We start from the raw sequence: 23814 nt of genomic DNA, 5'->3' as shown, positions 1-23814 counted from the left end.
TTTCCTTTCGTCCTGAACAAAGTCCTGCTGCAGTCCTGATGAGAGCGTCTCTCTGATGTGACGGTTCAGTAGACTTCTGCTTCGAGGTGGAGATGGCATCTTTTTAATCTCCTGTTCTCACGTCATGTTGACACTTCCCAAATAGTTTAAACCGGAACTTGAAAACGTGTGGCCCTTTCACAGAGTTTAATAGAGTCACACATCCAACATATTGGATTTCCTATTAAAAATAATCATATTAACTGCAGTTTGGATCTCCATGGATTTCTAGGCCCCGAAAACTAATGTTTAGTCACAAAAATGCTCTCAATGCCACTTCCTGTCCCTCTCTGAAACTCTGCTGGTGCTGATGTTGACAGAGTGACTGAATATTGAGGCCTGATCTCCTTCTTTCTTATTTTCATTAAAATGGTCGCACCATGAATAAGATTGTTTCTCCTGACTTGATTAAAGCACTGATGTTTTCAATGAAAACACAAAAACAACAATGTGTGGCAGCACATTTATTCACTGGTGACAACAGAGTTAAACAAGACATTGCTCATAGATAAAAATACAGATAGATACAAATCATCCATAAACTGTGCATCATCAGAATAGCATCAGGGACAGTTTCATCCCACTGGCCAGAAGACTATTAAACACCTGAGCTTGCACTATTTCTATTTGTATTGTTATTTTTTATATGTATTTCTTATGTCTTGTTAATTGCACTGTTAAGGAACCTGAGATCACATTTTGTTTATACTTTACATAATTACACCGTAGTTTCTAAATGTCATGACAATAAACCTTTGAATCTTGAAAAATAGTTATTAAACAGACTCTGGAACATTGTATTGAGAACAAGTGATGCAGCGCCCTCTGCTGGCCGGTAGAAGCAATACAATAAAATGGTCCAGAGTCTTTGCAATAATCTGCAGAGTTTAAGCGTTGCATCTCTAAAACAACAGAATAACATTATTCACACTAAACAGTATAACTATTTTAACCATCCATATCTAATAAAAACACCATAACAATGTTAATGAAATACATATTTGCATTAATTTAGCAAGCTCCATAGAAATTAAGTCAAACTAAAAGTACATTTAAAATAATCCACATTATGAGCTAACTTTTGTGTTTTGTTGTTTTTATCAAGTTTGTGAAACGTTTCTGGAATTACTGTTTTTTATACTTTTTTTGTTTTATATTTTTGTTTTGAAATTGTTTTTACTCACAAGTAATTCATCTTCTTTTCAAAGAGTTTCCAGTAACTTTCTTAGTATGACTGCTTTGTTTAAACAGAGAGAGCCTTCTTCTGACAGATCCATCGTTGTTTCTCACCACAGCTCACTGATACCCACTTGTTTCTGCTCACGACAGAGATTGCACAGCGACCTTTAGCAGAAACAGGACGATCTATCCAGGAGCTGAGGAGAGAACATGATGTTTAGATAAAGGCTGATAGATGTTATTATTCAAAGTGTTTAGTAACGTGTCTCTTACCTATAAGTCAGATCACTTCCATCCACCCACTTCCATTTCCCATCTTCAAATCTCAGACCAATCCAGTATCCGTTAGTTCCTGAACTACCTGGGCTGTATGTATTGATGTCGTTCTGACAACAGAGAAACAGATATCAGGTATTTACACCGTATAAGTTAATAAACACATAATGACCTAAAGACCCAACGTGTGTTCAGACCTACAAAAAAATATATACACTTTTCATAATTGCATCATATTAATAGATGTACCTTTTCCTCTGTATCATGTGCAACAGCCAGATTAGAATTCTTTCCTTTGCAGTCTTCTCGAGCTTCTTCCCAGGTTTTTTGTTTAGCAGTCTCAGCGTTATTATACGCATAGCAGCTGGGCTCAGTGAGATCCCAGCCCTTCTGACAAGGTTGACACTTATCATCTGAAACAACAGAGTCCAAACAATCAACATCATGCCTGCCTTTTGAAAATATTGTAATTATGACCTAATATAGAGGATCTGAACATACCGGTGTTTCCTAAGCAGTAGGAATTGATGCTCCACTGAGCTCGACTGATGCTGAGCTCATTCCAGTTTGTTGTCATGTCTTGTATTTGCTGTTTCAAGTTCTTCTTCTCAGTCTCCAGCTCATGTTTTTGTGTTTTCAGCTCCTGGACTTCTGCAGACAGGTCTTTGTTGTTGCTCTCTGAGACATTATAGACTTGTGTCAGGTTGCCCAACTGGTCCGTCAGATTCTGGTTGTCCCTCGTCAAGTTTGCATTTTCTAAGCTGAGTTTTGTGTTTGCCAGTAGAGTTGAGTTTTCTTTAAACTGGTTTGGATCACTCTCATTAAATAATGTAACTGCAAAATGAGAAATCAGCTTCTTTTATAATCAAGGTTATATTGCAATTTAGTTTTTTGTCTATTTGCCTCTTTTGGAAGCTTTTTCCTATCAGTCTCACTTTAGGTTTTCCGGTCTTTAGACTCAAACTAAAAATATCTCGGTCCGTCTCAAAGTGTTCTGACTTCTCCAATTCTCAGAACCATTTATATTTCACATTGTCTGAAACTGCTTGTCACTGTGGTTTGATGACAACATTACTAAGAGAGGAGTGAAATGGGGAAGTCTTCAAGCCACACATTTTGTGAACTAGCAAGCGCTGGTGGGTAGAGAGTGGGATAAACTCAGAACTTCAGAGGCTCAGTAACATGAAAGACACATGACATTTGTTAATAGATTGACATTAGATAGACTTTCATTGTTGTTTGGGTCTGATCATATGATTTGTTAAGAATAAGAGAAATATAGAATATGTCTTGACTCATCTTTTAATTATTTGTATGCATACTTGTCTGTATTTCCCACTAATGGTGCCTGCAGGTATGTACAGTATAGGAAAGTCTCAAACTAATTAATGTATTCATCCACATGAACGGCTTCTTGATTGATAATCTTGCTTAAGTTGGGAAAACAAGCACAATGCATTAATGCTACCTCCATGTCGGCCTACAGAAATGCGTCATCATTGCACCACTCTGTTAGAGGAAGACGCTCATAATAATACTTTCTACACCGTCATACTGTGGCATGTACAAAAAAATTGTTAAAAGCTGCTACTATTCTTTTAGAATTGTCTTATGTCTAATTGTGAGATAATGCACTTCCTGTTTTGTGTACTTACTGTAGACGCAGACTCCGATGATGCCACCCAGCAGAATGACACAGAGAATCCCCAAACAACAAGCCAAGTGCTGAAAGCGCCAATGTCCTGCTGAGTCTAAACAACACAAATGAATCACATTAACTTTCCAAATGAAGATTGGTACCTTTCAAAGTGTCAGTCTCTTTAGTACAGATATTGTGTCACTTTTCAACTTGGACAGTATACAGTATGGTAAATGCAGATGGGCTTTTTTTTTTATGAGTAAAAGACAGGAAAGGATACCAAGTTGATTTGAGTAACTCAGATGCTTGAACCTTATATTAGTCAGTTATACATACATAATACAGTTCAGAACAAAGGAGTACATTTGGTCCCCTATCACTTACATTATGAGAAATGGCCTAAATAAACAAAAGGAGTGATATGGACAACGAAAGATTGTTCCAATATTTAAACAGGCACCTGACTGTTGTTAAAGGGCCGACTTAAAGAGTTGTGAACCCATTGTGTTTTGAGAAACTGCTTTATGTACTTTGCTAAAAGTGTTCCAGTGAGAGTTACCGTAGGTCTTGAGTATTAGCAGTGCATGACATTAAAGATTTTGGGAGATGGCCCTGTGGGCCATCTAAGATAATTTACAGATGGCCCTGAGCCCAATAGAGATTACCCTGAAAAATGCGCGCGGACGAAATGACGCACGAAGGGTTTGGGGGGCCTCCCCCTAGAACATTTAGATTTTTGCAGGTCTTAGATACTGTCTGGTGCATTCTCTAGACTGAATTATAAGATGAACCACCACAATATTACAATTTCAATTGTATTCTTCATTTCACTTGTTTGTGTTTGCTCGCTAGCATGCCCTGCATAGCTATAATAAATACTTAAGTTGTTGGTCAAGACACTTTCCATCTGATGAAGGCAAATGCCTTCCCAGATGTAAAAAAGTAGAAAACATTACATGCAGCTATAACTGCCAAAACAAACATTATTTACGCTATTATGGCCCCTGTTAAAAATGTTTGTAATGTTATCGACTGTAAGTTGGTCGAAGGAATGCCTCCTCATCCAGAAGCTGACCGAGCAGACCCGAGCAGCCGAGTGCATCCGCGAAGCACACACAATGGCGACGTCAGAGTTCCCGTTAGCAAGCAAATCTAAATCTCTTCGGTCAAAATAATTTCCCTTTAGCGCAATACCGCTTCAGTTGCGCCACTTATGTGACAGACAAGAATAGTATGTGACAGACAAGAGTAGTCCATTCTAATGTGTAACACTTAATGTGGAGAAAGAGATGTGCTGTGTGGGTTGATTGTGCGTTGATCTGTTGGTAATGCCTCGGGGTTCCGGTGGGCATGTAAACAAATGCATAATGCTGCGCTATACTTTGTGGCCTCACCCAGTTGCATAGCGACACTTATTGTTTAGGTCACGGTGTCTTTTAATAAGCAGGTAGTTATATCATTAGCTACAACTAGCTGGATCTGATTGATATGGACATAAACGCGAGTGAAGTCTAATCTGACGGGAGAGAGAGATCAGCTGCTGCTGACGAGTCGACACGCAGCTCTGCATGATCACATGCAGCAGTGAGCGGACAAAACACACACTTCAGGTTAGAATATCACACGTAGCTATTTTAATTACCTCTCAAACTACCTAAACTAGTTATAGATATGTTTAGTTTTACTGTCGGGTCACTCATTACTGGATTCGCGAGCTGCATGATACTGGTATAATAGATTGCCCGATCGGGCAACCACCAGGTGAGGCTTCATGGCCCGAGCTAAATACTAGATGGCCCCGGGCCATCGGGCAGCCCTTAATGTCGAGCCCTGATTAGTCACTCTAACATTATTGCAGTACAACACAAAAGTTAAATCTCAAAATAACCGTTCACAAGAGATTTCCTAAAAACGAACCTCATATTTAGTCTGAGTCATTCACAGTTTTTAACACGTTAATAACTTTGCAGATAAAACCTCCGTAAAAAGCAACAGAACCACTTGATAAAGTTTAGTAAAAGGCAGTGGTAGAATGATACTGAATACATTTAATCAAACTGTACTTAAGGGCAAATTTGAGGTACTTTACTTGAGTATTTTCTTTTCATGCCACTGTATGATTTAACTCAACTACAATTCAAAGGTATCATATTGAATATAATATAATGGGAGGAATGAACCCCTCTTTAATGGTCACACATGCAGGGCACTCTGCACACACAGGGAAATGTGTTCTCTGCTTTTAACCCATCCTAGTACCAGGAGCAGTGGGCAGCTATTTTACAGCGCCCGGGGAGCAATGGGAGTAAGGGGGGAGGGGGGATGTCCGGTGCCTTGCTCAAGGGCACCACGGCAGGGCCCAGGAGGTGGACTGGGACCTCTCCAAGTAGCAGTCCACACTCCATATTTAGGTCTGGTCGGGGACTTGAACCGGCGACCCTACGGCTCCCAGTCCAAGTACTGACTGAGCCACTGCCGGACATATATCTTAATCCACTGCAGTTATAGTAAGTTCATCATTCAGATGCATTATTATTTTAAATACATAATGTGTTGTTATAAATATGAACAGAAAGATCTGAAAAACTTAATTGGCATCTGTACACATTTAAGTTTATTTTATTTAATTAGAACCGTTTTTTGGGTGTTTTTTCTTTAATTTCTAACTTTTCTGTGTCGTGTACATTGATAACTTTAAGAACAGTTTGCTTTTTATACTTACTTACTTTTACTCAAGTAACTTTCTCAATGCTGTACTTCTACTTGTAAAGGATAATGTTACCGCATGGTATCAGTACTTTTACTAAAGGACCAGAATACAAAGGTCTTGGTTTGGCTTAAAATAAGTACTTTTTTGTAACTTAAAACAAATCAACAATTATTTGACATCAAGACTTGTGCATACTATGATTATAGCCTTAATTTTTGATTTGTCAAAAACAAACGGAAGAAAAGACAATGCAGCTTTCCACCATCATTTTGTCATTAGACCAGAATACCCCGTCTGCAAAACGTTGACATTTGTCACACTGCACACTCCCAACTTTGTAGAGCTTTGTTAGAGTGCTGGTTACTGACAAAGCACCTACAGATATAAACTTTAGAACAGATCTTGTGAACTTGTTCCCTTTTAATGATAGTTATAATGGTAAAGTAGTGGTAGTACTCCCAGTTGCAGTAACACCTGAATGTTTTTTTAATACAACTTACCCTCGTTCTTTGTTTCGTTCTGCACCTTCAGTTCACCGTACACAGTTTCCTCCCCTCTTTTTGCTGAAAGGTCAAAGGAAATGCACATGCTCAGGTTTTCTTTGTGAACGAATGAGAAGGACTTTAAAAGGCTGCTTTAATTGTTTGATAAAGCAGAGAAATTGCCTTACAGTACGATGATTGATTTATTGCAGAAATGTGTGCATTAAAATGGGCAGCTTCAAAATGATGAGATTGTCTTTCAGGTATTGTATCATGCCATTAAAAAGGGAAACGACATGATACGGGAAACTCTCAACAGATAATTAGCTCATTTCGCAATTTCCTCACTGGTTTTAAATAGACGTGTTCGTGACGATATATCTCCAGTCGCTAAATTAAAATTAAAATACCCAACAAATGCCCATCAGTTTGAATCTTTTTAAGAGAAGAAATATGAATTGAAGTTAAACTGAAATAGGATGAGGTGTTCAAAGGTTTCAAACTACTATAGATTAAAAAGTTTTTTCTCAACGTAGTAAACATGAATAAAGAAGGTTTATTTCTACAAAAAATGTGCATTGATGAACCAAGAAAACTCCTACTATTAAATCATAGATGCACGACTGCGATGGTGAGTTTTCTTGGTTAATTTGGTGAAAAGTTTACGCTCAACATTGTGATCTTGAAAAACATCAATGCAAATGTGCTGGGTTGGCTAAAAATCTAATCTTCAACCACAATAAGCAAATACAAAAACAGCCTTTTAACAATTTTTCTAAATGTTTCTGGTTTCACAGTTAAATTACAGGACATTAAAAAAAGCAACTTTCTTTGGATTGAAGTACTCAACATTGCATTGATCACAATAACAAAGAGGCTCTGATTCAAAATCATCAGCAGGAAGTGAAAGTTGTAAAATAACTAAACGTACCTGCAGGTGGATGATTGTTGCCGGCTTTGAACACAACCGAAGCGTAGTTCGCCTCCTCCTCTCCCTCCGCCATCACTACAGCCGCTCTGTTGAGCGCTCTCTGACTCGAAGACGGAGAAGTCTCTGGACATCGCAATAGGAGAACTGGTTGTTTCCTCTCTTCTGTTGAAGTCTATCTCTCAGCCTTCAAACTAACCACTTCTGCTTTTGGTCAAGAAGTTCATTTGCATCCCTTCACGTGACTGAACATGGACCTTAGAAATAAATTGTGTGTTCTTGTTTTTTGTCAATGTAACTCTTTTGGAAGATGTTTCTTGTCCGTTTCTCTTCAGGTTTCAAGAAATCCCCCAAAAAAAGACTGGAGCCAAAAATATCATTTTCTTTGAGTTTTCCAATTCTCCGAACCTAGACCTTTAGTTTCTACTGAGCACGTCGCCTAAATCCGCATTTCACTGTAGTGTTAGGTCAACTTTACTTAGAAAATGAGTGACATGGGGAAGTTTAGGGTTTCTGCAGTCAGATTGGTATTTCAGTAAAGATAGAGGTAACTACGGTTACAGAGAGAGGAAGGTGTTGGGCTGTGTGTGTCTTTCAGTGGTTACATGGTTAAAATAGACACTTGAGAACGGGTTCTCATGTTTGAAGCAATAAATCGACACCTTCAATAAACTGATATTATGGAACTCACAGTAGATACAGAGGCCCATGATGGCTAACAGTACGAGCCAACACACTGCTATCAGAAGAATATTCTGAGTGAAGAAGAGAAACCACCGACCTGGAAAATAAGAATTCAGTTAAAGAATCTGAACAACAACATTTAACAGCCAAAATACTTTAAAATGTGAATTGTTTTGTGTTCATAATGCACCTGGACGGGTTCTCTTTCTATCCACAGCGCCTCTTGAGACATTAACATAGTCAGCTTCTTCTTCTTCAATTTCCTCTGGAAGATAAACACGTTATTTATATTTGAGTGCAGTTTTACTGATGTTGAGCATCCATGAGGAAGCATTGCACTAAAAGATAGATTTATGATTAAAATCAATATTTAAAACAAGTTGCAGTTATGCATAATATCAGAAGCAAATATCAACAATGTATTTCTACACAGAAAGGGTTAGGGTAAGCTTTAATGTATGAGTAATGTTCCAGACACAGATATTATTCTAAAGCCGAACTAAAAACCACACAGAGAGTTGTTCGGTTCTCACGCTGACATTTTCTTTAAAATAAAAAAACATATCTTTCTGCTGAAACTAAAAACCATTAGACAAACTAAAATCTCATTTATGTTAAATAAGCAAATTGTTTTTTTCATAAAAGGTGTTGATACATCGACATCTTCTTACTCAATTTCGTCAGAGAGAAATAAATGCATTGAATTTATAATTCTGTGTTCATCAGAGTTTGAAAATCACATTTAAAATAAATGTTGGTATTTTAAAACTGCTGAGTTCTTCTGTTCATCGAGGACAAAGGTTTGAAGTCCTGCTGCAGACCTGAGGCTGTCAGAGAGCGTCTGCTCTGATGTGACACTCTTTATTCAACTTCTGCTTTTAATGTACATCAGTGTGACAACCCTGTGGTTGTCCACCAGGTGGTGCTGCTGTAACCTGTGTGTTTGTTGTAATCAGCAGTGATGGGACCCACCTGTGGCCCTTGATTCCAGGATATAAGAGGGCTGCAGAACAGGCTCTCGGTCTATTGTTTTGTTTTGTTTTATTTATTTAATGGTTTTATTAATTAATTTTTATCTTATTTTGATTAGAACATAGGTTAATGAGTTGGAATGATGTGATGATGCATACTCATGTACAGTAGGTGGCGGTATGCACCTTTTAAGTTGTTTGCAATCCGCCAAAAGCAAGAGAAGAAGAAGAAGAAGAAGGCTCTCGGTCTCGCTCAGCTGTCCCGCTCGGTGCAGCAGGACACCGCTCCTCTGTTTGTTTTATTGTTGGTGGTAATCACTGTTAGGTAAAATAAATGATTGTTTTGGGCAACTCCTGTGTGGAACTGTTGTCCTTGTGTTACAGGCAGAGCCAGCTTGTAACATCAGTGTCAGATATCTTGCAACCTATCAAATAGTTTTGACCTTATTTGGCTTGATTAAACTCACTGACAACGTCAACGAGTGAAATGAAAGAAAACGACTAGGACAATTGATATGTATGGAGAAAAAAAGGAGTTTGCTTTTCAAACTGGGACAAGAACACACCAGAGAAGTAACGGGGCAGAAACCCCCCTTTTTACGCAGCGGTCCAGACATAGACATCAAACTATATTCAGTTGACAGTTCCTTTGGCATTAGGGCAGGGATATCTAGATACTCTCCAAGGTTTGACTTAATGAATTGTGCTACTTTTAAAGCAAGCAAAGATGTTTTCAAATCTGTAATCAAAAAACGCCTTCGAAGCAGGGGCTGCCGTTGCTACGTAGTTCAAACGGTAACAACGGACTATTTTTCTTAGCGGATGCATGTCATTTTAAATCCATACAATATTTTGTAAATCAATAAAAGCATTTCAATTAATATTGGGAGTCATGTTGTTACTTTGTTGAGAATGTGACCCTGTCATAAGCGGGATAATGCGCAGCGACTTGGTCATTATGAAGATGATGACCAAGTCGCTGCACATTATCCTTTACATGCCATCATAGATACTTCTTAGTGTTTGCACTTTTTTTGGCCAATTCACCTCCACTTCCTGTCCCTCTCTGAAACTCTGCTGGTGCTGATGTTGACAGAGTGACTGAATATTGAGGCCTGATCTCCTTCTATCTTATTTTCATTAAAATGGTCGCACCATGAATAAGATTGTTTCTCCAGACTTGATTAAAGCACTGATGTTTTCAATGAAAACACAAAAACAACAATGTGTGGCAGCACATTTATTCACTGGTGACAACAGAGTAAAACAAGACATTGCTCATAGATAAAAATACAGATAGATACAAATCACCCATAAACTGTGCATCATCAGAATAGCATCAGGGACAGTTTCATCCCACTGGCCAGAAGACTATTAAACACCTGAGCTTGCACTATTTCTATTTGTATTGTTTTTTATATGTATTTCTTATGTCTTGTTAATTTCACTGTTAAGGAACCTGAGATCACATTTTGTTTATACATTACATAATTACACCGTAGTTTCTAAATGTCATGACAATAAACCTTTGAATTTTGAAAAATAGTTATTAAACAGACTCTGGAACATTGTATTGAGAACAAGTGATGCAGCGCCCTCTGCAGGCCGGTAGAAGCAATACAATAAAATGGTCCAGAGTCTTTGCAATAATCTGCAGTTTAAGCATTGCATCTCTAAAACAACAGAATAACATTATTCACACTAAACAGTATAACTATTTTAACCATCCATATCTAATAAAAACACCATAAAAATGTTAAATAAATACATATTTTCATTAATTTAGCTCCATAGAAATTAAGTCAAAACTAAAAGTACATAGATTTTAAAATAATCCAAATTTTGAGTTAACTTTTGTGTTTCATTGTTTTTATCGAGTTTGTGAAACGTTTCTGGATTTACTGTTTTTTTTACTTTTTTTTGTTTTATATTTTTCTTTGGAATTTGTTTTTATTCACAATTAATTTATCTTTTTTTCAAAGAGTTTCCAGAAACCTTCTTATTATGACTGCTTTGTTTAAACAGACAGAGCCTTCTTCTGGCAGATCCATTGTCGTTTCTCTTTACAGCTCACTGATAACCATTTGCCCTTGTAAAACAATGCACAGTGACCGTCAGCATGAACAGGAGCTGCTATCCAGGAGCTGAGGAGAGAACATGATGTTTAGATAAAGGCTGATAGATTATTATTCAAAGTGTTTATCAATGAATCTCTTACTTCAGATCACTTCCATCCACCCACTTCCATGTCCCATCTTCAACTCTCAGACCAATCCAGAATCCATAAACTCCAAGTCTGTTAGCATTGATTGCTTCCTGGAAAACAGAGAGAGTTGTAAGATATTTAAACATTAAACTGTAATAAACACATGATGACCTAAAGACCCAAAGTGTGTTCAAACCTATAAACACAATTACTTTCTTATTTGCATCATATTAATGGGTTTACCTTTTCAGCAGGAGTATGTGCAACAGCCAAATCTGAATTATTTCCACTGCAGTCTTCTCGAGCCTCTTCCCAGGTTTTTCAACCAGAAGGAGCGTCATTATACGCATAGCAGCTGGGCTGAGTGAGATTCCAGCCCTTCTGACAAGGCTGACACTTTTTATCTGAAACAACAGAGTCCAAACAATTAACAACATGACTGCAGTATGAACATATTGTAATTGTGACCTAATATAGAGGATCTGAACATACCAGTGTTTCCTAAGCAGTAGGAATCGATGCTCCACTGAGCTCGACTGATGTTGAGCTCATTCCAGTTTCTTGTCATGTCTTGTATTTTCTGGTTCAAGTTGTTCTTCTCAGTCTCCAGCTCCTGGTTTAGTTTGCTCAGCACCTGGACTCCTGCATACAGGTCTCTCACGTAGCTCTCTGAGACAGTATAGGCTTGTGTCAGGTTGCCCAACTGGTCCTCCAGATTCTTGCTGTCCCTCGTCAAGTTTGCATTTTCTAAGCTGAGTTTTGTGTTGTTTGCCCGGAGAGTTGAGACTTCTTCTAACTTGTTTGGATCACTCTCATGGCTTAATGTATGAACTGCAAAATGAAAAACATAGCTTCTATTCACAGTGATAAAGCAATTTTGTTTTTTGTCAATGTGCCTCTTTTGGAAGCTTTTTCTTGTCTGTCTCTTTTCAGGTTTCAAGAAATCCCCCAAAAACGACTGGAGCCAAAATGTCTTAGTTTTATCTCTAACTGTTTCTTTGAGTTTTCCAATTCTCCGACCCAAGACCTTTAGTTCCTACGGAGGACGTCGCCTAAAACCGCATTTCACTGTAGTTTTAGGTCAACACTTAGAAAATGAGTGACATGGGGAACTTTGTGGTTTCTGCAGTCAGATTGGTATTTCAGTAAAGATAGAGCCGGCTAACTTCCCTAGAGCAGCAACAAGTTAGCAACGAGCTAACTGCATTTGGAGAGATAACAGGCGGAGAGACTGGTCTCCTCTGTATTGTAGACGTGTTACAACAGCTCTGAGGATTCAAACCACTGCCTTTTGTAAAATATGGAACACACACACACACACACACACACACACACACACACACACACACACACACACACACACACACACACACACACACACACACACACACACACACACACACACACACACACACACACACACACACACACACACACACACACACACACACACACACACATACTCACAGTAGATACGAAGACCCATGATGGCTAACAGTATGATCCAACACACTGCTATTGGAAGAACAAAACTCAAGCCTGAAAAATAAGCATTCTGTTAAAAACCTTAACAAAGGTTTCAAAGGTTTTAAAGTCATACACACAGATACAGTTTAGTCTAAAAACTGTGGTCGCTGGTTGGTTAAAAAATGTAATCCAAACATATACAAGACTTAAAAGAAATACAAAAAATAGTGCAAGCTTTTGGAGTTTAGCTTTATCTTAACGCCCAAAATCATTTAACAGGCTAAGCTTTCAATACATTATAAACACACCACAAAAATAGCTAAACCATTTCAACCTTTGTCACTATCTCACTGTTTTACCTGTATGTTGGTTTTAAACATGTTAACAGTATTAAATAGTGAAATGTATTGATCACCTGGAGGGGATGCCTTTGTATCCACGGTGCCTTCTGGTGCAGATCCTTTTTTGGTCTCCTCTGAAAAATATAGACGTAATGTGTTTTTATGAAGTTGATCAGAATCAGAAACAGTTTATTACCAGGTAGGTTAACAAATAAACATTTAAAACACAGATAGAAAACTATTTAAAAAAAACTTTAATAACATTAAAAAATATACTAAAATATAACAATATTTACATTGAATATTGAAATTGTAGAAATAGAATTGGAATCAAATATGTGCAGTAATGAAAAACAAGATATTGTATCCTACATTGTGTGCATTTCACTAACAATATAATCAAACTTCAAAAACCATTGGACCAAAGATTCGTTTTATAAACATCTGCCCTGAGTTAATATGAAATAAAAAGAGCTGATTTAATATTCACATGTTTAACCTTCATCACTATTTTATTTAAATAATAAGACTGTTGAATAGATCTCATGTTTACTTGTGTACAGCTCACCTGGACGCGTTGCCTTTTTATCCGCAGGGCCTTCTGGTACATTCACATAGTCAGCTTCTTCTGTGATTTCCTCTGGAAGATAAACACATACTGTTTCATCAGATATGTAGTTTCACTGAAATTAGGTTCAGCACGCATGAGGAACCATTTCACTGAATGATGGAGTTTATAATCAAACTCAACGATGTAAAATCAGTTGCTGTCACGCAAAGAACAGAGCAGAAAAGCAGAACTAAAAACACAGAGAAGTGTATCATGCTGACTTTTTAAAACGAGATGAAAGACCAATTAGACAAACTCAAATCTGTCTCTTTTAAATAAAACATTTGTAAATGTTTTTGTTGAAAATGGAGCACATTTTGTATTTAGTACAATAGTTCATCATGTGTGGTTAACATATTGATAAACTAAAAGCTTCTTCCTTAATTTACTCTCCACAAATATATTAAACATGATGTCTCTACGTTCAGCAGAGTTGATCAATTATAATTTTAAACATTCAATCTTAAACAAATTTGGATTTTTTAAATAATTTGCTGCTAGGGAGTGGTCAAGCTTCAGAAGCAATTTACACATAATGGTCATACATAGCAGAACATGTTGGTAAAGGCAAATAAAAACATATCATAGGTTATATCTTAGACACAGATAAACTCTGGAATATTCTTTAATTACCCATATCCTCGATTATTTTTCCTTTCGTCCTGAACAAAGTCCTGCTGCAGTCCTGATGAGAGCGTCTCTCTGATGTGACGGTTCAGTAGACTTCTGCTTCGAGGTGGAGATGGCATCTTTTTAATCTTCTGTTCTCACGTCATGCTGACACTTCCCAAATAGTTTAAACCGGAACTTGAAAACGTGTGGCCCTTTCACAGAGTTTTAATAGAGTCACATATACAACATATTGGATTTCCTATTAAAAATAATCATATTAACTGCAGTTTGGATCTCCATGGATTTCTAGGCCCCGAAAACTAATGTTTAGTCACAAAAATGCTCTCAATGCCACTTCCTGTCCCTCTCTGAAACTCTGCTGGTGCTGATGTTGACAGAGTGACTGAATATTGAGGCCTGATCTCCTTCTTTCTTATTTTCATTAAAATGGTCGCACCATGAATAAGATTGTTTCTCCTGACTTGATTAAAGCACTGATGTTTTCAATGAAAACACAAAAACAACAATGTGTGGCAGCACATTTATTCACTGGTGACAACAGAGTTAAACAAGACATTGCTCATAGATAAAAATACAGATAGATACAAATCATCCATAAACTGTGCATCATCAGAATAGCATCAGGGACAGTTTCATCCCACTGGCCAGAAGACTATTAAACACCTGAGCTTGCACTATTTCTATTTGTATTGTTATTTTTTATATGTATTTCTTATGTCTTGTTAATTGCACTGTTAAGGAACCTGAGATCACATTTTGTTTATACTTTACATAATTACACCGTAGTTTCTAAATGTCATGACAATAAACCTTTGAATCTTGAAAAATAGATATTTAACAGACTCTGGAACATTGTATTGAGAACAAGTGATGCAGCGCCCTCTGCTGGCCGGTAGAAGCAATACAATAAAATGGTCCAGAGTCTTTCCAATAATCTGCAGAGTTTAAGCGTTGCATCTCTAAAACAACAGAATAACATTATTCACACTAAACAGTATAACTATTTTAACCATCCATATCTAATAACAACACCATAACAATGTTAATGAAATACATATTTGCATTAATTTAGCAAGCTCCATAGAAATTAAGTCAAACTAAAAGTACATTTAAAATAATCCACATTATGAGCTAACTTTTGTGTTTTGTTGTTTTTATCAAGTTTGTGAAACGTTTCTGGAATTACTGTTTTTTATACTTTTTTTGTTTTATATTTTTGTTTTGAAATTGTTTTTACTCACAAGTAATTCATCTTCTTTTCAAAGAGTTTCCAGTAACTTTCTTAGTATGACTGCTTTGTTTAAACAGAGAGAGTTAAAGCCTTCTTCTGACAGATCCATCGTTGTTTCTCACCACAGCTCACTGATACCCACTTGTTTCTGCTCACGACAGAGATTGCACAGTGACCGTCAGCAGGAGCTGCTATCCAGGAGCTGAGGAGAGAACATGATGTTTAGATAAAGGCTGATAGATGTTATTATTCAAAGTGTTTAGTAATGAATCTCTTACCTTTCAGTCAGATCACTTCCATCTACCCACTTCCATTTCCCATCTTCAACTCTCAGACCAATCCAGAATCCGTTAGTTCCTGAACTACCTGGGCTGTATTTATTGATGATGTCGTTCTAACAACAGAGAAACAGATATCAGGTATTTACACCGTATAAGTAAATAAACACATAATGACCTAAAGACCCAAAGTGTGTTCAGACCTATAAACACAATTACTTTCTTAATCGCATCATATTAATGGGTTTACCTTTTCAGCAGGAGTATGTGCAACAGCCAGATCTGAATTCTTTCCTTTGCAGTCTTCTCGAGCTTCTTCCCAGGTTTTTCGATCAGCAGGCACAGCGTCATTATACGCATAGCAGCTGGGCTCAGTGAGTAACCAACCGTCCTGACAAGGTTGACACTTATCATCTGAAACAACAGAGTCCAAACAATCAACATCATGCCTGCCTTTTGAAAATATTGTAATTATGACCTAATATAGAGGATCTGAACATACCGGTGTTTCCTAAGCAGTAGGAATTGATGCTCCACTGAGCTCGACTGATGTTGAGCTCATTCCAGTTTGTTGTCAGGTTATGTATTTTCTGTTTCAAGTTCTTCTTCTCAGTCTCCAGCTCCTGGACTCTTGCAGACAGGTTTTTGTTGTTGCTCTCTGAGACAGTATAGACTTGTGTCAGGTTGCCCAACTGGTCCTCCAGATTCTTGTTGTCCCTCGTCAAGTTTGCATTTTCTAAGCTGAGATTTGTGTTGATTGCCAGTAGAGTTGAGTTTTCTTTTAACTGGTTTGGATCACTCTCATTAAATAATGTAACTGCAAAATGAGAAATCAGCTTCTTTTATAATCAAGGTTATATTGCAATTTAGTTTTTTGTCTATTTGCCTCTTTTGGAAGCTTTTTCCTGTCAGGCTCACTTTAGGTTTTCCGGTCTTTAGACTCAAACTAAAAATATCTCGGTCCGTCTCAAAGTGTTCTGACTTCTCCAATTCTCAGACCCATTTATATTTCACATTGCCTGAAACTGCTTGTCACTGTGGTTTGAAGTCAACATTACTAAGAGAGGAGTGAAATGGGGAAGTCTTCAAGCCACACATTTTGTGAACTAGCAAGCGCTGGTGGGTAGAGAGTGGGATAAACTCAGAACTTCACAGAGGCTCAGTAACATGAAAGACACATGACATTTGTTAATAGATTGACATTAGATAGACTTTCATTGTCGTTTGGGTCTGATCATATGATTTGTTAAGAATAAGAGAAATATAGAATATGTCTTGACTCATCTTTTAATTATTTGTATGCATACTTGTCTGTATTTCCCACTAATGGTGCCTGCAGGTATGTACAGTATAGGAAAGTCTCAAACTAATTAATGTATTCATCCACATGAACGGCTTCTTGATTGATAATCTTGCTTTATTTGGGAAAACAAGCACAATACATTAATGGATGCTACCTCCATGTCGTTCTACGAAAATGCGTCATCATTGCACCACTCTGTTAGAGGAAGACGCTCATAATAATACTTTCTACACCGTCATACTGTGGCATGTACATGACTGATATCAAATGGTGTAAAAAGATTAAAAAAAAATTGTTAAAAGCTGCTACTATTCTTTTAGAATTGTCTCATGTCTAAGTGTGGGATAATGCACTTCCTGTTTTGTGTACTTACGGTAGACGCAGACTCCGATGATGCCACCGAGCAGAATGACACAGAGAATCCCCAAACAACAAGCCAAGTGCTGAAAGCGCCGATGTCCTGCTGAGTCTAAACAACACAAATGAATCACATTAACTTTCCAAATGAAGATTGGTACCTTTCAAAGTTGCAGTCTCTTTAGTTAGTTTAGATCTTTTTTTTTTACGAATAAAAGACAGGAAAGGATACCAAGTTGATTTGACTAACTCAGATGCTTGAACCTTATATTAGTCAGTTATACATACATAATACAGTTCAGAACAAAGGAGTACATTTGGTCCCCTATCTCTTACATTGTGAGAAATGGCCTAAATAAACAAAAGGAGTGATATGGACAGCAAAGATTGTTCCAATATTTAAACAGGCACCTGACTGTTGTTAAAGGGCCGACTTAAAGAGTTGTGAACCCATTGTGTTTTGAGAAACTGCTTTATGTACTTTGCTAAAAGTGTTCCAGTGAGAGTTACCGTAGGTCTTGAGTATTAGTCACTCTAACATTATTGCAGTTCAACACAAAAGTTCAATCTCTAAATAACCGTTCGCAAGAGATTTCCTAAAAACGAACCTCATATCTAGTCTGAGTCATTCACAGTTTTTAACACGTTAATAACGTTGCAGATAAAACCCCGTAAAAAGCAACAGAACCACTTGATAAAGTTTAGTAAAAGGCAGTGGTAGAATGTTACTGAATACATTTAATCAAACTGTACTTAAGGGCACATTTGAGGCACTTTACTTTACTTGAGTATTTTCTTTTCATGCCACTGTATGATTTAACTCAACTACAATTCAAATGTATCATATATCTCACTCCAATACATTTATAGTAAGTTAATAATTCAGATGCATTATTATTTAAAACATATCATGTATCATATTGAATATAATATAATTGGAGAGATGAACCCCTCTTTAATGGTCACACATGCAGGGCACTCTGCACACACAGGGAAATGTGTTCTGCTTTTAACCCATCCTAGTACCAGGAGCAGTGGGCAGCTATTGTACAGCGCCCGGGGAGCAATGGGAGTGAGGGGGGAGGGGGGATGTCCGGTGCCTTGCTCAAGGGCACCACGGCAGGGCCCAGGAGGTGGACTGGGACCTCTCCAAGTAGCAGTCCACACTCCATATTTAGGTCTGGTCGGGGACTTGAACCGGCGACCCTACGGCTCCCAGTCCAAGTACTGACTGAGCCACTGCCGGACATATATCTTACTCCACTGCAGTTATAGTAAGTTCATAATTCAGATGCATTATTATTTTAAATACATAATGTGTTTTTATAAATATGAACAGATGGACGATCTGAAAAACTTAATTGGCATCTGTACACATTTAAGTTTATTTTATTTAATTAGAACCGTTTTTTGGGTGTTTTTTCTTTAATTTCGAACTTTTCTGTGTCGTGTACATTGATTACTTTAAGAACAGTTTGCTTTATACTTACTTACTTTTACTCAAGTAATATTTTCAAAGCTGTACTTCTACTTGTAAAGGATAAGTTTACCGCATGGTAACAGTACTTTTACTAAAGGACCAGAATACAAAGGTCTTGGTTTGGCTTAAAATAAGAATTTTTTTGTAACTTAAAACAAATCAACAATTATTTGACATCAAGACTTGTGCATACTATGATTATAGCCTTAATTTTGATTTGTCAAAAACAAACGGAAGAAAAGACAATGCAGCTTTCCACCATCATTTTGTCATTAGACCAGAATGCCCCGTCTGCAAGACGTTGACATTTGTCACACTGCACACTCCCAACTTTGTAGAGCTTTGTTAGAGTGCTGGTTACTGACAAAGCACCTACAGATATAAACTTTAGAACAGTTCTTGTGACCTTGTTCCCTTTTAATGATAGTTATAATGGTAAAGTAGTGGTAGTAGTGGTAGAACTCCCAGTTGCAGTAACACCTGAATGTTTTTTTTAATACAACTTACCCTCGTTCTTTGTTTCGTTCTGCACCTTCACCTCACCGTACTCAGTTTCCTCCCCTCTTTTTGCTGAAAGGTCAAAGGAAATGCACATGCTCAGGTTTTTTTGTGAACGAATGAGAAGGACTTTAAAAGGCTGCTTTAATTGTTTGATATTGCAGAACAATTGCCTTAGAATGATGCAAAAATTCATGTTTTTTTCCTCAGAGTGCATTAAAATGGGAAGCTTCAAAATGATGAGATTGTCTTTCAGGTATTGTGTCATGCCGTTTGTAAAGGGAAACGACATGATACGGGAAACTCTCAACAGATAATTCGCAATTTCCTCACTGGTTTTAAATAGATGTGTTCGTGATGATATACCTCCAGTGTGAGTCGCTAAATTAAAATACCCAACAAATGAGCATCAGTTTGAATCTTTTTATCACCTCGAGCGATAGAACTATTAACAAAGCACTTATATACTAATAAAGGTCTGGCTTATCTAAAGCCAGTTGAGTAGCACTTGAAATGTTTGGCTCTATGAAACATGAAGTACTTATATGATTCTGTTTTCTTCAAGTTTGTATCTTCTTGGTCGAACGCACTTATTGTAAGTCCCTTTGGATAAAAGAGTCAGCTAAATGCAATGTAATGTAAAGTTAAAGAAATATGAATTGAAGTTAAACTGAAATAGGATGAGGTGTTCAAAGGGTTCAAACTACTCTAGATTTAAAAGTGTTTTTTCAACGTAGAATACATAAATAAAGAGCTTCTTTCTACCAAAGATGTGCATTGATGAACCCAGAAAACTCATATTATTAAAACCTAGATGCACGATTATACGTTTTCTTGGTTCATTAAAAGTTTATACTCAACATTGTGATTTTGAAAAATATCAATGCAAAAATGCTGGGTTAGTTAAAAATATATTCTTCACCCACACTAAACAAATAAAAAACAGCCTTTTAACAATTTCTCTAACAAGAAAAGGTAAATAATTATCAGATTTTTCATGTTTCTGGTTTCACAGTTAAATTACAGGACATTAAAAACAGCAACTTTCTTTGGATTGAAGTACTCAACTTTGCATTGATCACATTAACAAAGAGGCTCTGTTTCAAAATCATCAGCAGGAAGTGAAAGTTGTTAAATAACTAAACTTACCCGCAGGTGGATGATTGTTGCCGGCTTTGAACACAACCGAAGCGTAGTTCACCTCCTCCTCTCCCTCCGCCATCACTACAGCCGCTCTGTGGAGCCCTCTCTGACTCGTAGATGGAGAAGTCTCTGGACATCGCAATAGGAGAACTGGTTGTTTCCTCTCTTCTGTTGAAGTCTATCTCTCAGCCTTCAAACTAACCACTTCTGCTTTTGGTCAAGAAGTTCATTTGCATTGCTTCACGTGGCTGAACATGGACCGTAGAAATAAATGGGGTGTTCTTGTTTTTTGTCAATGTAACTCTTTTGGAAGATGTTTCTTGTCCGTCTCTCTTCAGGTTTCAAGAAATCCTCCAAAAAAAGACTGGAGCCAAAAATGTCATTTTCTTTGAGTTTTCCAATTCTCCGAACCTAGACCTTTAGTTCCTACTGAGCACGTCGCCTAAATCCGCATTTCACTGTAGTGTTAGGTCAACACTTAGAAAATGAGTGACATGGGGAAGTTTAGGGTTTCTGCAGTCAGATTGGTATTTCAGTAAAGATAGAGGTAACTACGGTTACAGAGAGAGGAAGGTTTTGGGCTCTGTGTGTCTTTCAGTGGTTACATGGTTAAAATAGACACTTGAGAACGGGTTCACATGTTTGAAGCAATAAATCGACACAAACACCTTCAATAAACTGATATTATGGAACCCACAGTAGATACGAAGGCCCACGATGGCTAACAGTATGAGCCAACACACTGCTATCAGAAGAATATTCTGAGTGAAGAAGAGAAACCACCGACCTGAAAAATAAGAATTCAGTTAATGACATGTTGATGTCAAAATGTAATGTTGTTGCTACACAGACCACTATTGCGGTAAGCATGTTGTAACTTCCGGTTGTTGTTGTCATCTCCGGGTATCCCGTGTGCCTGTTCTGTTGCTGATAGCTTGTTATCTTAACTTAATCGATCGTTTTAAAACTCTTGATCACGGCAACTGCCTGACGTTGTAATCACACGTTACTACAGCTTAAGCACTCACAAACTCTCCTTCTCTTAGCGACTGTAACTCCACAGTTGCCTACACTCTTTTCGGGTTTGCTAACGGTAGCTACTTTAGCTTGATAGCTAGCCATGGCTCTTTCCCCCCCCTCGGGTGCTATTTCCTGCTCTAACTGTCTCATGTTTGGTTACTCCCCTACCTCCTTTACTGGTACCGATACATGTGTTAAATGTAGTATAGTTGTTAGGTTGGAGGCGGGAATCATAGCCATAGAAGCCCGGCTCCGCATCTTAGAAAATAACTCAGCTACAGTAAAGCCCATGTTAGCCGGTGCGGACCGGCAAAAGGTAGCTCCTCTTAGCCGTCCCCCGGCAACTCCCGAGCAGCAGGGAGAATGGGTGACTGTTCAGAAGGGGCATAACGCGAAACCCGCAGGTCCCCACCAACCCGTTCACGTATCTAACAGATATTCCCCACTCAGCGAGACACCCGCTGAGAAGCCAACTCTGGTTATTGGTAGCTCTATTATGAGACACGTGAATTTAGAGACCGAAGCCTCCACAGTCGCATGCATTCCGGGGGCCAGAGCGGGCGACGTTGAGGTGCATCTTAGACTGCTGGCTAAAAATAAACGTAAATACAGTAGGATTGTTATTCACGTCGGTGGTAATGATGTTCGTTTACGCCTATCAGAATGCACCAAACTTAATGTGGCGTCGGTGTGTAGTTATGCTAAAACAATGTCGGACACCGTAATCTTCTCTGGTCCCCTCCCCAATCTGATCAATGATGACATGTATAGCCGCATGTCATCATTTCAGCGCTGGTTGTCTTGGTGGTGCCCAGCAAACAATGTGGGCTTCGTGAATAATTGGACAGCCTTCTGGGAAAACTTGGTCTGATTAAGAGAGACGGCATTCATCCTACTTTGGAAGGTGCAAATCTCATTTCGGCAAACATTTCAGGGCTCTGTGGACTTAATCCATGACAAACTGGAGTTGAGACCAGGAGGCAGAGTCGCAGTCTTACACGCTTCTCTACGCTCTCTCCTAGGCAGTCATCCATAGGAATCCCGAACCCAATAAAATACCCAATATTAACGGTGTGTGTGTCTGCCCAAGGACAATTTAAGGTAAAACCTAATAGAGGTGTCATACATAATAACCTAATAAAAGTAAATGTAACAACTACTACAGTGCAACAAAACAGGAAGATTAAATGTGGTCTCTTAAACATAAGATCTCTAGCATCTAAAGCAATACTGGTAAATGATTTAATATCAGATTATAATATTGATATATGCTGTCTCACTGAAACTTGGTTGAGACATGAAGAATATGTCAGCATAAATGAGGCCACTCCACCCAGCCATATCAATACTCATATTGCCCGAGGCACGGGCCGAGGAGGTGGAGTTGCAGCAATCTTTGACTCAAATTTACTTATCAATACTAAATCTAAATTGAATTATACCTCCTTTGAAAGCCTCATTTTCAGTCTTACGCATCCGACCTGGAAAACTTTGCAGCCAATCTTATTTGTTACAGTGTACCGTGCACCAGGTCCTTATTCAGAATTCTTATCAGAATTCTCTGAGTTTTTATCAGCTTTGGTACTTAAAACAGATAAAGTAATTATCGTAGGTGACTTTAATATTCATGTTGACGATGATAAAAATAGCCTTACTGTTGCATTTAACTCTATATTAGATTCTGTTGGTTTCTGTCAGAGTGTAAATAAACCAACCCACTGCTATAATCACACTCTTGACCTTGTTCTGACTTATGGTATTGAAATTGAGCAACTATTAGTCGAACCGCATAATCCTGCTTTATCCGACCATTTCTTAGTAACTTTTGAAGTACTGTTACTAGACTACAAAGCATTAGCCAAAAGCTCCTGCAGCAGAAACCTATCTGTTAGTGCTATAGCCAAATTTAAGGAAGAGATTCCACCAATACTTAACTCGATAGCATGTCTGCATGTAGGGGAGGAAACTTATACAAAATGTACACCACCCCAAATTGATCATGTTGTTGATAGTGCTACAGATGCGCTGCGAATAAAATTAGACTCTGTTGCTCCTTTGAAAAAGAAGAAAATAAAACAACATAGATTAGCTCCATGGCATAATGCCGAAACCCGCAAAATAAAGCAAAAGTCGAGACAACTTGAAAGGATATGGCGTTCCACTAAACTTGAAGAATCTCGTTTAATTTGGCATATTACTCTCAATGAATATAAGAAAGCACTGCGTAAAGCGAGAGCAGCATACTACTCTTCATTAATAGATGAGAATAAGAATAATGCAAGATTTCTTTTCAGCACTGTAGCCAGGCTGACAGAGAGCCACAGCTCGACTGAGCCTTC

At 37.9% G+C, this 23814-nt stretch overlaps 3 protein-coding genes across 5 annotated transcripts in view; all 3 read right to left on the bottom strand.

Annotated features, from left to right (window-relative positions):
• Positions 1–23814, bottom strand: part of LOC307012812 (uncharacterized protein) — a 197646-nt gene that overhangs the window by 148036 nt on the left and 25796 nt on the right. The gene's annotated exons all lie outside the window — the stretch shown is intronic.
• LOC307012842 (snaclec 27-like) lies at positions 491–15852 on the bottom strand. The gene is made up of 7 exons (XM_079640039.1): positions 15675–15852; positions 13491–15598; positions 12582–13056; positions 11607–11945; positions 1744–1907; positions 1492–1604; positions 491–1415 (listed from the first exon to the last, which is right to left on the bottom strand). The coding sequence occupies exons 3-7, from the start codon at positions 12598–12600 to the stop codon at positions 1283–1285; spliced, it is 768 nt and encodes a 255-aa protein (XP_079496165.1). The 5' UTR covers positions 12601–13056; positions 13491–15598; positions 15675–15852; the 3' UTR covers positions 491–1282.
• LOC307013500 (C-type lectin domain family 12 member B-like) lies at positions 15575–20534 on the bottom strand (the record flags this gene model as incomplete). Its single annotated transcript, XM_079640900.1, has 7 exons — positions 15575–15598; positions 15701–15790; positions 15925–16088; positions 16177–16410; positions 17351–17446; positions 19322–19384; positions 20462–20534. 7 exons carry the CDS (start codon positions 20532–20534, stop codon positions 15575–15577), a joined length of 744 nt encoding a protein of 247 aa, XP_079497026.1.

This window comes from Notothenia rossii, assembly GCF_949606895.1.
Source record: "Notothenia rossii genome assembly, chromosome: 7".
Lineage (NCBI taxonomy): Eukaryota > Metazoa > Chordata > Actinopteri > Perciformes > Nototheniidae > Notothenia > Notothenia rossii.
Note: the sequence above shows the minus strand (reverse complement) of the source record. Positions and strands in the feature narration are given on the sequence as shown.

Coding starts and splice junctions, on each gene's coding strand:
- LOC307012842 (XM_079640039.1), bottom strand. Junction 1,605..1,743: donor CACATGATACAGAGGAAAAG/GTACATCTATTA, acceptor CTCTGTTGTCAG/AACGACATCAATACATACAG. Junction 1,416..1,491: donor GGAAGTGATCTGACTTATAG/GTAAGAGACACG, acceptor TTCTCTCCTCAG/CTCCTGGATAGATCGTCCTG.